Here is a 16,353-nt window from a genome sequence, read left to right as displayed (position 1 = left end):
TTAAAAAAATGATTTGTGTTGCTTATACTTGGTAAAAGAGACTGTGTGAAAGTTTTGACCGAAGAGTGAAGCTATACAAAAATAATTAGAAAAATGGAATAGAAGTAATGAAAAATTGGAAAGTAAATTTGTGATAAATATATAAATTCTAGTTAGTGAGATAATTAATTTTATGGGGGCTTAAAATAAATATTGTAGTATTTTATTATGGGGGCTTAAAATTAAATATTGTAGTATTTTTTTTACAATAAAATTTATATAAGAGTATTATGATAAACAAAGTTTGTTTCCTTGTGGGGGCTTAAGCCCCCAATACCATACACCTACATCCGCCACTGTATATACTTTAAGGGTGAAATTTTCTAACCACTGAACAACTTGACAAAAAATCTACTCAACAAAAAAAAATAATAAGAGACGATTAAAAATAAGAGACATCTTAAAAAAGAGAAATTAATGATAGAGAAGAATTATGATAATCAATGCATTAAAATTGCGTAAAAAAAGTAAAAATATCTATTTACAATAGATCATGTACGGTTCCATAAGTGTTAAAATTGAAAGTTGGAGTTCATGTTATGTTATTGAGAAATATGGATCCAGTTCATGGGTTGTGCAATGGAACTCGATTGATTGTTATAAAGATGAGACAATTTATTATAGAAGGAAAGATAATATCAGTAAGCAATATAGGCGACAAAGTTTTTATTCTCAGATTATTCTTAACACCATCTGACGTCAGAATCCCTTTCAAATTTAAACGTCGGTAGTTTCCTATCGTTGTTTCATTTGCCATGACTATTAACAAGAGTCAAGGTCAGTCACTGAAAAATGTTGGAGTGTATCTTCCGCAATCAGTATTTTCGCATGGTCAGTTATACGTTGTTGTGTCAAGAGTCACATCGCAAAATGGTTTGAAGATTTTAATCGTTGATGATAGCGACAATCTTACAAATACCACTTCAAATGTCGTTTATAGAGAAATTTTTCGCAATTTGTACGATTGTTTGTGCTTTCATATTTATGTAAGTTGGTGAAAATAAATTAGACAATAAATATTTTTGATTTATACGCGTATGAATTACTTTGTTTATTAGTCAAAATAGATATAATATAATTGATTTACAATTTTTGACTGTGCGTTCGCACGAGCATGGTGACTAGTTGATGCAAGTGTTAAGAGGTGATTAGGGGTTTCATCCTCAATTTAGTGGAAAAATTTTGATTAGGAGAGAAAAATCCACATTGTTTATCCCTTATTTATTTTGACTAGGGGTTTGATCCAAATTACACTTTTATTATGGTGTGTTTGGTAACTCCACAAAGTAGTTTATTGGACTAGTTTATAAGTTTGTTTGATAAAAATAAATATGTTTGGTAACAAGCTTATCTAATTAACTTATAGCGTTTTTTGATATTCTATTTCAAGTAGTGTATGAGCTTATAACTTATAGTTTTTTACACTTTATCCCATTTTTACCCTTATTTATTTTCATTTATTATTTCTTCATTTTTTTAAAATAAAATAACTACCTACTAACCATGTACTTTTATGTCATTTTGTACTTACAACTACTAAATTTGTCAAACACTTTAATTTCATTTTACTAGTTTTTCAGCGATAAACTACTAGTTATCAGCTAGATTTCGACTATAAGCTACCTTTTCAGCTATCAGCTAGCTTACAACTTATTTTTACCGAATAGAGTAATAAAAACAAGTACATATTTTTTTTTTAAGAAAAAAAAGAGTACATAATTAGTTACAATTAGAAAAACAATACTACAATATATAATGATTAACAAAATAAAAATACAACCAACATCGTATCAGTGGTCAGGGGTTTGATTCCCAGTTCATGCGTACCAAAAAAATCGGTCGTGTTTTCTGACGGAGATTAATCATCGATAATGACGGTGAAAACTTCGTACCAACATCATGGTAACAAAAAAAACAGAAAAAATTAAAAAAAGTACATGAATAAAAGCCGAACCAATCTAAGTCATTTGTATTAACTCTTTTAAGTTTTACTAATTTATTGAATAATTTCTTTGAGGGTATTGCAAATTGCAAGTATTGCTGTTCTTATTGAATCATTTGTTGCTCTACTATCTTTTCTGCTACATTGGAAGATCCCATGCCACTACAAATATTGCATATATCTCGTATATATAGTGGTGCATAATAATAACAACCACAATAATAAGAACATTAATGTTATTAGTAATAGTAAAAGCTTCACGAGTACATGTGCTTAAAGATGAAGAGTAGGACATCACCTAGGCTATGGGCAACTTGCAATCGCACTTCCTTTCCCTCTTGCGTTTCCTATTTGCCCGTGGATATGCACGAGACAATCTTTTAAACATCGGTTCAGGGTTAGTTCTGATATCAAGTTGTTTTAGTCTCCTAATTTAACATTGATGTCAAAAGATCCCCTCCAATAATATAATATGTATATTGATAATGTGTTTATTACCGACAAGTAAAACAGCATCCAATAAATCAATCATATAATAATATATTTGAACAAAATAATATATCGTAAAAACTCGATAATCAAATAATATAGTTAGAATAAATAATATCACGTGAAAACTCCATAATTAAAGAAAAAATCACTATAATTATCTAATGGCAACCGTGGAGTAACATTCACTGACAATCATAGTTTAAAAGAACTTTCATACTCCGTCATAAAGAATATATTTTACTTGAAGTTAAACGACTCAAAATTTTCACATGTCGAAAATAAAGTTGAAAATTCATGGTGCAACTTTCGTGTTGCCCAAAAGCTCTTTAACTACGTATATGTTTCTATTATCGTGTACTAATTAACATCTAATTATATCAACACATCTTTGACTTTAATTTTCAATGAGGCAAGATTAATTCTTTCATCAATTTCTCTAGCATAAACATCACAACAAAACTTATTATTACATTTGTATCCATATTATAAACAATACACAAGAGAAATTCTTAGGAAAGAGAGGCGAGGCGGTGTCAATATGAACACACTTAAGTACCAAATCTTTCTAGATAGAACCTTTCAAAAACTACATTTTACGGTACCACTCTTCTTTTTTAATGTTAAAGATTAGACAATACGTTGCAACCACAAAGATACTAAGATCCCTGACTTAAACAAAAAATCTCGGATACTAATCGTTAGGAAATAACCGACATAAAAAAAATTAAGTTAGAACACATGAATTTAACGCGAAAACTTTAAAATTGGTGGAAAATTGCAATTATAATCTAAAAACAATAGGAGAATAACAATTTGAAAATTATTATAACACATAGATTTTAAATAATTTTTAAATATATACTTAAATAATGACCAAATATTATTTTCTCTATTTTCTCTCCATTCATTCACTCATTCCCAAACCCAATTGGTTTTTGAATTTTACCCTTTCGAAATGTGACATCCACTTTTTGGCTAATTTTTTACCCACTTTTTCCCGCTCTCATGAAAATTAACTCTGCGCCAGGTTTCAAAATTTCCCTCATTTTCTCGCATATTTTTTCTCGAGAAAACACGGTTAGAAAATCACAGAGAAAGAGAAACCACAAATGGTAGCAGATAGCGGCGATTTCGCCGGCACCATTTGTTCAATCTGCTACGAAGGTCTCAATCCCATTACCGAAGATCTTCAATCAGTTTCCATCTGTGGCCATGTCTTTCACGAGCTCTGGTAATTAATTCCCTTTTCAAAACCCTAAAAGTTTCATTTTTTTTTTCTTCTCATTTTCTACATGGGTTTATTTGATCTTGTGATGTGTTGTGTTGTGTAGTTTGCAGCAATGGTTCGAGTATTGCACATCGAAGAAGCATACTTGCCCCGTTTGTAAGCAAGGTTGCAAGGCGAAAGATGCGTGTCGGCTTTATTTTCAATCGATTGGAGATGTGAAGGAATCTGTTGTTACTCAGAAGCAAGTTGGTGTTGAAGAAGATGCCGGTGTTTTGCGAAAAGAAGTTAAGAGATTGGAGGGTAAAGTTTCTGGGCTTAGTACTGTTTTGGGAAAACAAACTAAGGAGTTAGATGAACTTAAAGATGAGGTATTTTTTAATTTCTATAATCTGTTTTAGCTTTTGGTTAGCTTAATTTGATAAATAGGGTGTTTTTGTTCATTGTTTTTTATTGCTGATTAATTTGGGATGGAACAAATTACAAGAATACATATTGTTTTTTTTTAGAATAAGAAGATATATTGTTTTGTTTGATTCGGGCGGTTTGGATTGACTTATTTTTGAGCTTATGCAAATAAATAAGCGTTCATATATTGTTCATAAGTTTGTCAAGGTAGTTTATGAAAAAACAGCTTATGATGAAACAATTTTCGTTAGTGAGAACTTATGAATTAACTTAAAAACATATTTATTTGCATAAACTATATTTTCATAAGCTCAAAAATATGCCAATCCAAACAGACCTGAAAAGGGAATTGTTATTTCTAATGTTTCTGCAATTTTTTTTTAATATAGTTGAGGACTAATTGACTAAATTTAGATAGAGCCCTATAATCATTGTTCTTAATGTTATTCTCACAACGAGGCAGTTTTTTCACACCCTTACAAAAGTGTTGGTAACATTTATGATATCTTGTTTAATCCTTGAGTTTATAGTTGCCCAAATGGTTAACTATGCTGTCAATAGGGTGCTATAGCGCGGAGCTATAATTAGAATAGCGTAGCAGTGGTAGGGTTCGGCGCAACGCCATCTCCCTGCAAGGCACATTCAGCAGTAGCGTTTGTAGCTATCGTGAATTGTGCAATCTTGCTTATATTGCTATAGCAATTTAGACTCATTAGAGCTGTGCCTAATGGAGATGAGGAGTTGGAGGTGGAAAAACGAGTTCGAATAAAGTTACGTACAAGATAATATTGATGTTGTGGAACTTGGAAATGAAGGCGAGGCAGATGTATATGTGGAAGCATGATTTTGATTAGTTTTAGAACTTGGTTTTAATTGCCTGTCCTTTTGTTTACTTTTAGAACTTGATTTTGTCGTTTTGAATACTATGTCATTTTGATTACATATATAACCTATTTTGATGGGAAATGACAAAGTTACTTATAATTATTATGATTATTCCTTTAATTTTGCGTGTTTTACTATTTTGAGTATTTATGTATCTTATTGGAATTTATGTTTACTTTGTACATTTTTTTTAGTCTTCGCAGTAGCGGTTATCTCTCTATCAGCTATACTACCACTATAACATTTTTGGGGTTCGGCTGTACGCGCCTATGTCTAGGATTAACAACATAGATTGTTAAATTGCTTATGATTTTAAATGTAGAAAGATATACCCAAGAGCCTTTGGATGAGACGATGAAGGTCAGCTAGAGGTCTTGAGTTGGAGTCAGCCTTGATATGTAGTAGCGTTAAAACTTAAAACTGTTGAGAGTTGAGACTTGAGAGTTTATTGTCCCTGGTTTCTTGTTGGAGACTCGGTTCATGGCAAAAAAAGTGTAGAAAGAATTTCAAGATTCATGTTTTTCCTTTGACTTATTTTTTATGTTGTGATTGTTCAAATTAGTAAAAACTCAATATGTTGGTTAATAAGTGATTGGAGTCATACTAGTCCCATGCAATTCATTTTTCAATAAAATTTACATCTTTTTACATTCAGATTGATTATTAGCTGTTATCACCAAATAATAAGTCCTAGCAACCCAATTACTTGGTATTCTATCTCCATAAAAGTTTTCAGGCTTCTTTCAAATAGTAGTGATTCAGCTTAAAATGTCTTTCATATTTGCTAATATATTTCTAAAAAAATACTTTTGGTAATGGCATTCCTTCAGCTTTGTACTTGCAAGGATCAGACAAAGATAGAAATTGCATCAAAGAATGAAGCCTTGAAGCAAAAAACATCCTTACAATTCCAGCTTCGTGTGAAATCAGAGGTGGATTACTTTGTAACCTTCTGTTCATCAGTGATAAATTGACAATTTACATCTGAAATTAACTTTTATATATTTCATTTCGGCTTAGGAGCTTGAGAAGTCAAATTTGGAGCGTTTTAGATTGCAAGAGAGAAATATGGCTTTGGCTAAAGAACTTGCAGCATTAAAATTGTGAGTGGAGCTGCATTTTGAATGAGTATCTATAATTTGTTTATGATATAATATTTCTGGATTTAATTTATATTCACCATTGGTATAAATATGCTTTACACCGTCAATCAGTCACAATAGTTATATAATTATAAACATTTACTCTAATCATAACTGGTTTTATAGTCACAAGTATGATTGACTATGATTTGTTGATGGTTTTAAACTTTTTACACCGACGGTATTACAAAATTAAACTCAGTATTTTTTTTTTTTTTTTATACTTTTTGCTTGCAATCTAGGGTGTCTGATGTGGACCTTGGTGAAGATGAGGTTTTGAAGCTTGCCACTTTGGGTAATGGGGCCAACAGTCAAGAAACAGTAGACACATTAAAAAGATCTCTTGTCCTGCGGAACAGGTTAATCTTCCAAATCTTGATTTATTCACAAAAAGATTTGAAAAAGTTGTTTGGACTAGTTTATGTGTTTTGAGTTGGAATATTTTTAGACCCGGCTGACGATCTGCCATGCTCAGGTCTGGTGTTTGTATGAAAGGTAAACAAATGACTTTAAGTTTTCTCCTTGGTTCCATCTCCCCTTATACCGTCCATTCTCAATAATAGGAGAATGTTTCGTGTATGAGGAGTATGGGCCGAGTGCAATGGAACATGGCAGATGCATGTTTTAACTCTGTCAGTATGGGTTGAGATGAATATAATTTTGCTGATTTAGATGTACGAACTGCGGACTTTTATGATGGACTCCAATATGCTTTTGAAATCAACAAATATTTTATTTTTGGGATTTTATTTGTTGTACTATTCTGTATTTTAGCCACAAAGTTCAAATTCAGCCTTTCAAATTGAAATTTATGACCTCAATTTTCTACGCCTTGCTTTAAATTGTGATTGCATCTATTTTGGCAGGAGTTACAAAGAGTTAATGGCAAAGTGTAATGTTCTGGGGAGAGGTGAGGCTCATTATCGTAAAAAGCTTGAGAAGGCTAAAGAGAAGATTACTAAAGCGAAGGTAATCACAAGATGTAAAGTTATTGCTACTTCTTCCCTCTTATATTAAGTCAGTGTTCTGTTTGAAATATTTGTTTGGCTCAAATTATTGGTCACTTTAGAATATCAAGAAATTATTAATTATTTGTATCTTAACTAACCCTATAGTAATCAAGGGGCTGTTTGGATTGACTTATTTAAGATTATTAACTAGCATAAGCACTTGTGAGAGCTTATGGAAACAAGTTATGACTTGTCCATAAATTTTTTCATGTTTTTTCCGTAAGTTCTTCAGGATAGCTTATGAAGACAACATATACCTTATATGAAAAATAATTTGACTTTACTTTATCTCATAGAAGTATTGTGTACATAAGCACTTATCATATAAGCACTTAATCAAGCTGTTTATCTAAACATAGCCTAATTAGTCAAGTAAGATGTTAAAAATAATACATTCACTATTTTTTTTGTGTGCATGACTTTAAACGACATATATAATGAGATAGAGTAGTTGATTATTTCATTACTTGCAGTTATTATTGGATCATTAACTCTTATACTTTTGTTGGCATTGTTAGGCAAGGCTACAAGAAATGGCGACAATAATGGAAGCAAAAGAGAATGAATATTTGAAGCAACTCAAAGTTGCCAAGAACACTGAAAATAGAATAAATTCAAATTCTGATGTATTCATGGCTAACAAAGTTTCTTCAAAAGAGCAAAGCAAACAAAGTACAACACCAAAGTATGGAATGGATTTGAATAAGAAAGACAACAGCAAACCTTTACAATCTTTGAAGACAGAGAACTCCAAACCTACAAAAAATAAGGATGTGAATATTAGTAATGTAAGTAAACCTACCGTGTCTCCCAATGAAGAGATAGATTGTATCATTATCGACGAAGATGACTTCAAAGGTCATGACAAGGTTGATCTAGGAATGCCAGAAACAGCACCTAGTACAAAGACTAAAACATCATTGCAAGGAATATGCAATTTGGCCGAATCTTCAGGAATTGATATTGACATCGAAACAGCTGACATTACTGCTGACACTATGGATGAAGTTGGGATACTACAAGCCAATGATAAACAAGCTGTACCAATGGTTAACATTAGAAAGGAGTCACCATTAACAACTTCAAGTCCAGGTATGAGCTAGTTGTCTTTAAAAATGGGCATATTTTTCTTTCTTACATCTTTTTTATATACATATCATGTAGATTCTGGTCTTGTTTAGATAAACAACTTAATTAAGATATTATAGCATAAGATATATACGTGGTTATGTACAAGCTATTTCTATAACCATAGATAATTAAAGTCAAACTATTTTTATATTTCCATAAGATATCTTGGAGAGTTATAGCAATAAGCTGAAAACAGTTTATGAATATGTTACAAGCTGTTTCCATAAGCTCTCCCAAACAGACCTTTGTGAAACACTGAAAAAAACTTAAAATTGAATTTCCTTCATTCTCCTTAATTTGCAGTGGATATATGCTTTTCTGGTGGATTGCTTGGTCCTGATGGAACTCAAAGATACTTGGGTAAATGGTGCAAGCGTGGACAAAATGGTGATTCAACATCCACAAAAGGGAATTTGATATCTGTAGGAGCTGATGGTAGAGGTGGCAAAGTCAAAGTTCTAAGGTCTCATAGCCAAGCCTTCTCGGTGAGTTTTGTTGAAGATTATAACTTTAATGCAATGCAAGTGTATGGATGCTCTATATCTTATCCAAACTTTCTTTTTTCTTTGAAATTAAACTTACCATCTTCAAGTGAATATTCATATTCTCTTTTTATAAGATTTATTCAACCAAATTATAATCTTGTTACTTTAGAATTTGAAGATTTGCATCCCCACAGTTTTATCATAATAATTGCTCATAAAGTTTGATAGATGTTTGTTGAACCAATTCTTTTCCTCACCCATAATTTATAATAGAAGTGCTGTAAATTAGTGGTGTGAATAAGTTTTTTTTTGTATAAGTAGTATTTGCTCTATTAATCAATCCAATTAGATTTATAATTATCTATTTAAGCAAATTAGTGCTTTTACTATTTTCTTAGCATTGAAATATATTCGGATATAATTCTACATGGTATCTTCATTTGCTTGTACATAACCGCAAAAATATTTGCTTGATTATGAAGTTGCCCATTGAAATAGCGATTCTGGTCTTGTTTAGATAAACAACTTAATTAAGCGATTATACCATAAGATACCATAATGAAGTTGCCCATAATCTCACTTCCGCAAAAATCCTAGATGCTGCCATTGCGGTTTCATTTTTTCTCCACCTTCATTCTGGACTTTTTCTCCTCCAATGCAGTCTTCTGCAGTTTTTTTCTTCTTCTGCTTGAATCTTTTCTGTTCAGCTGATCCTTGTTACAGTTACTGTTCACGTAGCCTTTGCTACTGTTCAATCGTTTCTGCACTTTGCTTTGCAAATCCGACATCACCACCCACAACATTTCACTCGCTTTGGAAAAACCGGCCAGCCCCTGAAAAATCACCTTTGTACAATCATTAATGTGCCGCCGTGTGCTGTTCTGCTCTGATGCCATGTTGTGGCTTGATCAAGTGCTGTCGCAGAATTTAGACCTCTAAAACAGTAAAACACAGAATTTGTAAACTATCGTGGATGAAACTAGTGCTACAAGATTTGAAGATACACTGTAAAGGCTCTATGAAATTGTTTTGAGACAATAAATCAGACATCGGTCTTGCTCATAATCCTGTTCAGCATGACAATACAAAACACATTGAAACAGACTGTCATTTCATTAAAGAGAAGCTTGATAGTGGATCGATAACCACATTCCTTCTAGGCATCAGCTGTCAAAATGTGTGTTTTTTTTACGGTAAATAGCATATCTCATTTCATTCTATAATAACATCGTAAATACATGTTGGGATATCGATAAAGTTATGGAAACTAGCTAAAGATGTAGCCACCCGAGCAAGATTATGGGCAACTTCATTTGCTTGTCTCCTAATGAACTTAACATAAGAGTTCACTAAATTCGTAGCTAATAAGGTTCTACAATCACTTAATATGGCACCTAAGTCAGATGTAGATATTCTTTTGCTGTAGAGTCCATCTACCGCCCTTTTGCAATCTAATTCAATGTCTGATTGTCTGTGTATCACATAGCTGCAACTCATCAATCCAATTGAGAGCCTGATAGAACTCCAGAATTTCAATAAAGGAAATTGTATATTATTTGTGGAAATGTGATGAGCCAAGCTCTACAAGGATGAAAGATAGAAAAGAAACGCATAAGGACTAAACCAGAGTTGCTGAGAACTCCTACACGGGTTGCTGAGAACTCCTACCAGAGCACTAGTGCTCCTAGACCGGAGAGATATCTCTCCTAAACAAACTCTTATCAACTTTCTGAATGCCTTACTCACTACCCTTCCCCTTTTATAACAGTTTTATTCTCATAAAATTCCACTAACTCCCATAAATTGCCCACTAACTTTTCTTCCCCAACATTCTAATTACTTCTAGAAAGAGTGCTCATGTAAAGTGGGCCCAATAATTGGGCCAGCTAGCATTCTAGATCTTGGTGTTCTATCAGAGCCTTTAACAGACCCATGGCTTCTCCAACTTCCACCTCCATTATAGGTTCTATCCATTCTGTTCTTGCAGCCACGAACTGTCCTTTGTAGTTCCAGATGCACATACCAATCCCTACCTTGTTGTGAAGAATAGAAAAGGTGGCATCAATATTACATTTATATCTTCCAAGACTTGGTTTGAACCAAGCTGCTTGTTAATTGTTATACCGGCTGCGTGAGATGTGCTAACGCATGAACCTGTTGAGCGTTTTGAAAACTTGTAATTAAATGCATTGCTCTATTGTACACAGTTTGGCTAGATTCAGTGATGTTGTTCCACACTTGATTGTTCCTGCATTTCCATATACTCCACGCCATAACATTGAAAAGTTCCTGCTGCGCTTTGTCAAGCTTGTGCATGACTGAAAACAAGTTTTCTGCAACATTGTTATTTGAAGCCAAGCCAGCATTCACATTCTCCCACAGTCCTGCGTGCTGCCAGCACTGGATCGTTCGTGAAGACCAGAAAAAGACGTGCATATTGTCCTCACTCCTCAGCACCACCGTTGCACATAGCACAATTCATCTGGCATTGAACTTCACGACTCTTTAGTCTCAAGCGAGTTGGTAAAATGTTGCGCCCAATTCTCCAAATGAGGTTCTTCACTTTCGGAGGAATTTTTGCTCACCAAATTGTGTTCCAGTTTCCTGCTATACCATGTCTGTCATTTATACTATACCTGCACTGTGAACACAGTCCTTTTTTTTTTTGTTTATAACTCTCTGGTTCCTAGGGGAAAGGGGCCCTAGTAGTCCAGAGTTCGGCCGCGAGGTAAGTGAACACAGTACTTGTATGCACTATGCACCAAGTATATACCATAATACCATCGTGTTCTAACTTCCATACTAAAGTATCGATTCGTTACGTACAGAAGCGAACAACGGTGTTAACATGATGCTATTGGCAGAGTTGTTGTCAAACTGATTTCTGATTTTGTCATAGTTCCAAGCTTTTGCATTGGAAATTATGCAGGTCTGAAGGAGTAGGGAGTGGCATACCTTCCTTGAGCCAATTTGCCCCCAAACTCTTATGTGTTCTCCGGTACCATTACTCCATTTGCAACCGTCTTTGACGATGAACTTTGAGTTCCATATGCTCCTCCAAGCATAACTTGGGTTATGCCCAATGCTTGACTTGAAAAAAATCACTTCTTGGAAAATATTTAGCTTTGAATAACTTAGTGATTTAACTGTTTGGTTTCGTGACTAAAGTCCAAGCCTGTTTTCCAAGCATAGCCAAGTTGAAAGCTTGAAGGTATTTGAAACCCATGCCACCTTGATCCTTGCTTACCGAGAGTCGTTCCCATGATATCCAATGTAATCCACGAGTACTGTTACCACTATGACCCAACCAGAAAGAGTTAAGCATTTTCTCAATTTCATCAATGGGAGAAGGAAAATGCTCATAACATAAGTTGGGATAGATTGTAGTATTGATTTAATCATTACTTCTCTACCTTCTTGAGAAAGATGTCTGCTGCTCCAGGAATTTATTTTCCTCCAAATCCTGTCTTTTATGAATTTAAACGTAGATTTTTTACTCCTGCTGATCATAAAGCCAAGATATTTACCTGTGCCAAGGACCTGTGTTACTCCAAGGTGATTGGCAATAGATTTGCGGACCTCAGGAGTTACATTTCTACTGCAATAAAATTCAGACCTTTGTAAATTGTAAATTTATAGCCTGTCCAGAAGCTACTTCATACACAGCGTCAGCCAGAATATTCTTCAAAACAATCACCTCGTTAACCTAATGTGTTAACAAAGAGTTTACCAATATAAAGATTCAACTAACTTATTTGGCATCGCCAGCTTGAGATGGAGTATTGTAAATAAGTGGTGTAAATAAGAACTTTTGTATTAGTAGTGTTCTGCCCCTTAATCAACCTATTAGGTCTAAATTTAAATATGTGTGAAAAGAACCATGTTCTCCAGGAAAAAATTGTATATAAAATTCCTACTTTTGTAGTTCCCTTGATATTATGGAATAGATTCTAAGTACTAGCAATAATATCTTCACTGTCTTATTCAGTTGTTAAATGCTTATTCGTTGTATTCTCTGGTTTGTGCATTAATTCCCTAAGAGCTTATTTGTGCATTAATTTGCTGATATTGCTTAAACCTATAACTGAAGTTTGTGTTTTGCAGGATGGTAAGGAAAATTCAACAGCTTCAAAAAGGTTGAAGCTTGGACCTAACAGAGCAAGTAGTTTACAGCAATCCAGGGGGTGTCTGCAGATTGAACACTTTTTTGGGAGGGTTACTCAGTAATATTTTGGTCTATGTCTTGGCCTTGTGATGTCTTTGTTGCATATAGCAAAGGAATGCATCCAATGTCAAGAAGGAAAACAATAGAAGATTGTGCATCCATTAAGCTGTAATTTTGACAAGTATTTAACTTATGAGAAGTTGCACAAAATAGCTTCTTATTTTATCCATTTTCTATGAGAAACTATTTAAATCAATTTCTTATGTCTAACTTTAAAAAAAATTCTTTTAAAGAATTGTTATAAAAAATTGAAATGCATTAAAAATTATTTTAAAGAAAAATTGTAACAAATTGGTCCACAATATTCTAATAATAACACATTCAGAGAGAAAATTTTAACTTTAGTTCAACAAATTTTATGCCCCTACAAACCATTAAAAATGAGTTTTATACTTTTTTACCATTTAACAAACTTCAAACTGGAAAACTTCATTTTAGTAAAAAAAAAAAAAACTGGAAAACTTGATATGTAGTTTTCAATATCTATTAAAAAAAAAGAATCAATATTATTTCAAAAAGAAAATTTTCCAATATAATGTAAACTTGAAACCTTTCATGAGATTTTCCAATATAATGTAGTTTTATGGAATTGTGCCAACCAAAAAATTTGAAAAAAGTTCTCTCCGAAAAAATTGAGATTTTTGTAGAGAAAAGTGAAAATTGAGAATAATTTTTAGTTTATGAGGATAAAATAGATAATTCATGACAAAAGTAGGGGGTTCTCCAATTTTCCAATTTTTATAATGTTCTCCAATTTTTTTTTAGTTTTGTTTTTGATATTGACGAGGGCTTAAGCCCTCTCCAAATATTTTTGAATTTAAGTTAATAATGGAAAAATTTGTTGTTTAAAGAAGTCATGTCAGAAAAATTCTATAATCATTGCTGCAATAAGGTACCGTAGAAGCTCTTATTTATTGTATATATTTTGATTTTTTTTATTACCAAAATAATATTATTAAAGGGAGTATAAGAGGTACTCTAATCCATATACAAAGAGGGATATTCGGGCCCAACATCATAGCAAGAGAAATTACCCACCTTCTATAAAGGGTTGTAGAGTTCCGTCAAATCATGTGCTTGAAAGTCGGACAAAAATCAACTATGCAAACTGCTACATGATTACAAAACAAATATACAAAAAGTAGGGGTGGACAAAACCCGAAGGCCCAGCCCAAACCGCCAAAAAACGCTAAAAAAAACCGAACCGGGTCGGGTTTAATCTGACCCGCGGTTTGACGGGTGCAAATAGCGGTTTCATGTGGTCTTAGGTGGTCGGTTTCGGTTCAGTAGAATCGATCCACGGGTACCCGAACCAAACCGAAATAAATTAATATTTTATTATATTAGAGCAAAACGACTGCGTATAAACTCATTCTCATGGTATTTTCTAGGGTTTTCACTTGCTCTTCTCTCACTCTCATTCTAACAGCCGCCGTCACACTCCCTTCCCTAATCTCATGGCGTTTTCTCCGCCTCCATGGTCGATCCTCTGTCTTCCTCGCCTCATCACAACCCACAAACATTAATCAACCAATTTTCACCTATTTTTCGTTTTTCTTCAGCGTACTTTTCACCATCGATTTTCTTCACCTCTTTGTCCATTCATCATTTCTTCTGTCTTTCTTCTCTCTTTGTTCGTTCACCATCTGTTCAAGAAAACAAAGATAATGTTTCAAACTCCAATCCTTTTTTTCTTCTGTCTTTGTCTATAATTTTATTTTTATTTTTCTATATATTTTGCTTTTTTCTAATTTTAGGGTTTTTGGATTAGGGTCTGTTTCTAATGTTTTTATGTTTCTATTTCACTAATATGTTTGTTTATTTTGAGTAGGGATTGAGAATTTCGAAAAATCAAGTTGTGGTGAAAGTTGATACGTGAGAGGTAATAATAATGTTTCTCTGTTTGGTCTGTTTATTGCGTTTTTTTAATCTCATTCCAGCTTTAAATGGTTTACAAGTCTTATTTGTATTTGACTAACATTTTGATTTATCCTTTTTAATGTTCAGATCTACACAAATTATAATCTCAGTGTTGTGTAAAAATGTAATCTTAGTGTTGACATAAATTATATGATACGGCAGTGCTATGTTATTTGACAGTTTGTTGTTGTGTTCATAATATTGTAACCAAGCAGCAATAGATTAAATTAAGGGTAGTAATCATGATATTTTAAATGTTGGATATATGTGAACTTGCATATTGCGATAGGTAGTCATATTTTTTTAAACTCCTATGATTTATTTTATCATTTTGTTAACTATGTATATCTTAACCATTGTTTCTCTTTTGCAGAAGCAACAAGATCTCTATACTTCTCAAGTTCTTGTGCTAGTCTCAAATCTCATTTCATTGTGTATTTACTACTTGGTGTTTATGTTAAATTAAAGTTAGGTTGATGTTTTTTTGATGTTGTGTTGTAATTATTTTGATTTGGTCCTTTAATTTGTGTAATTTATTTTTGTTGGAAAGGTTGCATCTACAGATTTATTGTTGTGAAGTGTTATGTTGAATTTATCCTTACTAAAATTCTGGATGTAACTAAGCATCAGAAGAAGAATAAACAAACTATTGAATTTAAAGATAAAGAAAAATTAAATTAACATTGTTTCAGTTTTTTAATACAAATTCTTATAAAATTGAAATTTATCATTTTATATTCAAAGCCCATTAAAAAAGATACACAATAGCCCAAAAGAAAGAGTTGATAAAGTTTTAAAATAATTCATTAGCAAAAAAATTAGAAATAGCGCAAAAAATTTTTTTTTTTTGACATGGCAAAAAAACAGTTATTGGGCCTGAAAATGGACAGTCCAGTAACCCGAGTTACCCATCCGTAATCACCCGCAACCCATGTTAATCCGACCCGCCCAAACCGCATATCAGTTTAGGGTCGGTATGGTCTATATAAGTCAAACCGTGGATTGGGCCGGTTTGAGGTTTTGGGCCCATACCGACCCAAACCGGCCCGTTGTCCACCCCTAACAAAAAGCATCAAAACTGTTTAGACAGTGTTAAACCTGCTACCAACCAAAGGCACTCACATTAGCATCATACGGTCATACCACCTGTACCATGTCAAACAAAAGACAACATCCTCCAAGCCAAGGAAAATTTCTCATCTCACCTACTCACTTTCTCACACACTTTCCGGAAATTCCATTTTTGCCCTTGGTCAAAAAATTCGGAACGCGTTTTCCGAATTTTTTTAGTTCAAATTTGGAAAAAATTCGGAAAACTCATTCCGAAGTTGTTTTTAAAGGCAAAAAAAATTCGAAAAATGCGTTCCGAATTTTTTGACCAAGGGCAAAAAAGGAAAAACAGGGAGTGTGTGAGAAAGTGGGTAGGTGGCATGTGAAATTTTCCAAAAC

General features: G+C 33.2%; 1 protein-coding gene across 1 annotated transcript; it reads left to right on the top strand.

Moving 5' to 3' along the window:
- Nucleotides 1–3,390: 3,390 nt before the first annotated feature.
- LOC123885610 lies at nt 3,391–13,153 on the top strand. Its single transcript, XM_045934901.1, has 9 exons — nt 3,391–3,704; nt 3,805–4,069; nt 5,822–5,923; nt 6,012–6,094; nt 6,376–6,492; nt 7,000–7,102; nt 7,662–8,235; nt 8,578–8,759; nt 12,864–13,153. The coding sequence occupies exons 1-9, from the start codon at nt 3,583–3,585 to the stop codon at nt 12,984–12,986; spliced, it is 1,671 nt and encodes a 556-aa protein (XP_045790857.1). The 5' UTR covers nt 3,391–3,582; the 3' UTR covers nt 12,987–13,153.
- Nucleotides 13,154–16,353: the final 3,200 nt, after the last annotated feature.

This window comes from Trifolium pratense, linkage group LG5, assembly GCF_020283565.1.
Source record: "Trifolium pratense cultivar HEN17-A07 linkage group LG5, ARS_RC_1.1, whole genome shotgun sequence".
In the NCBI taxonomy this organism is placed as follows: domain Eukaryota; kingdom Viridiplantae; phylum Streptophyta; class Magnoliopsida; order Fabales; family Fabaceae; genus Trifolium; species Trifolium pratense.
Note: the sequence above shows the minus strand (reverse complement) of the source record. Positions and strands in the feature narration are given on the sequence as shown.

What these genes read in the sequence shown, in the direction of transcription:
- LOC123885610 (XM_045934901.1), top strand. Translation starts at nt 3,583, where the DNA reads ATGGTAGCAGATAGCGGCGATTTCGCCGGCACCATTTGTTCAATCTGC. An exon ending in CATGTCTTTCACGAGCTCTG is followed by an intron (nt 3,705 to 3,804) that starts GTAATTAATTCC and finishes TGTGTTGTGTAG; the next exon opens with TTTGCAGCAATGGTTCGAGT. An exon ending in TAGATGAACTTAAAGATGAG is followed by an intron (nt 4,070 to 5,821) that starts GTATTTTTTAAT and finishes GCATTCCTTCAG; the next exon opens with CTTTGTACTTGCAAGGATCA.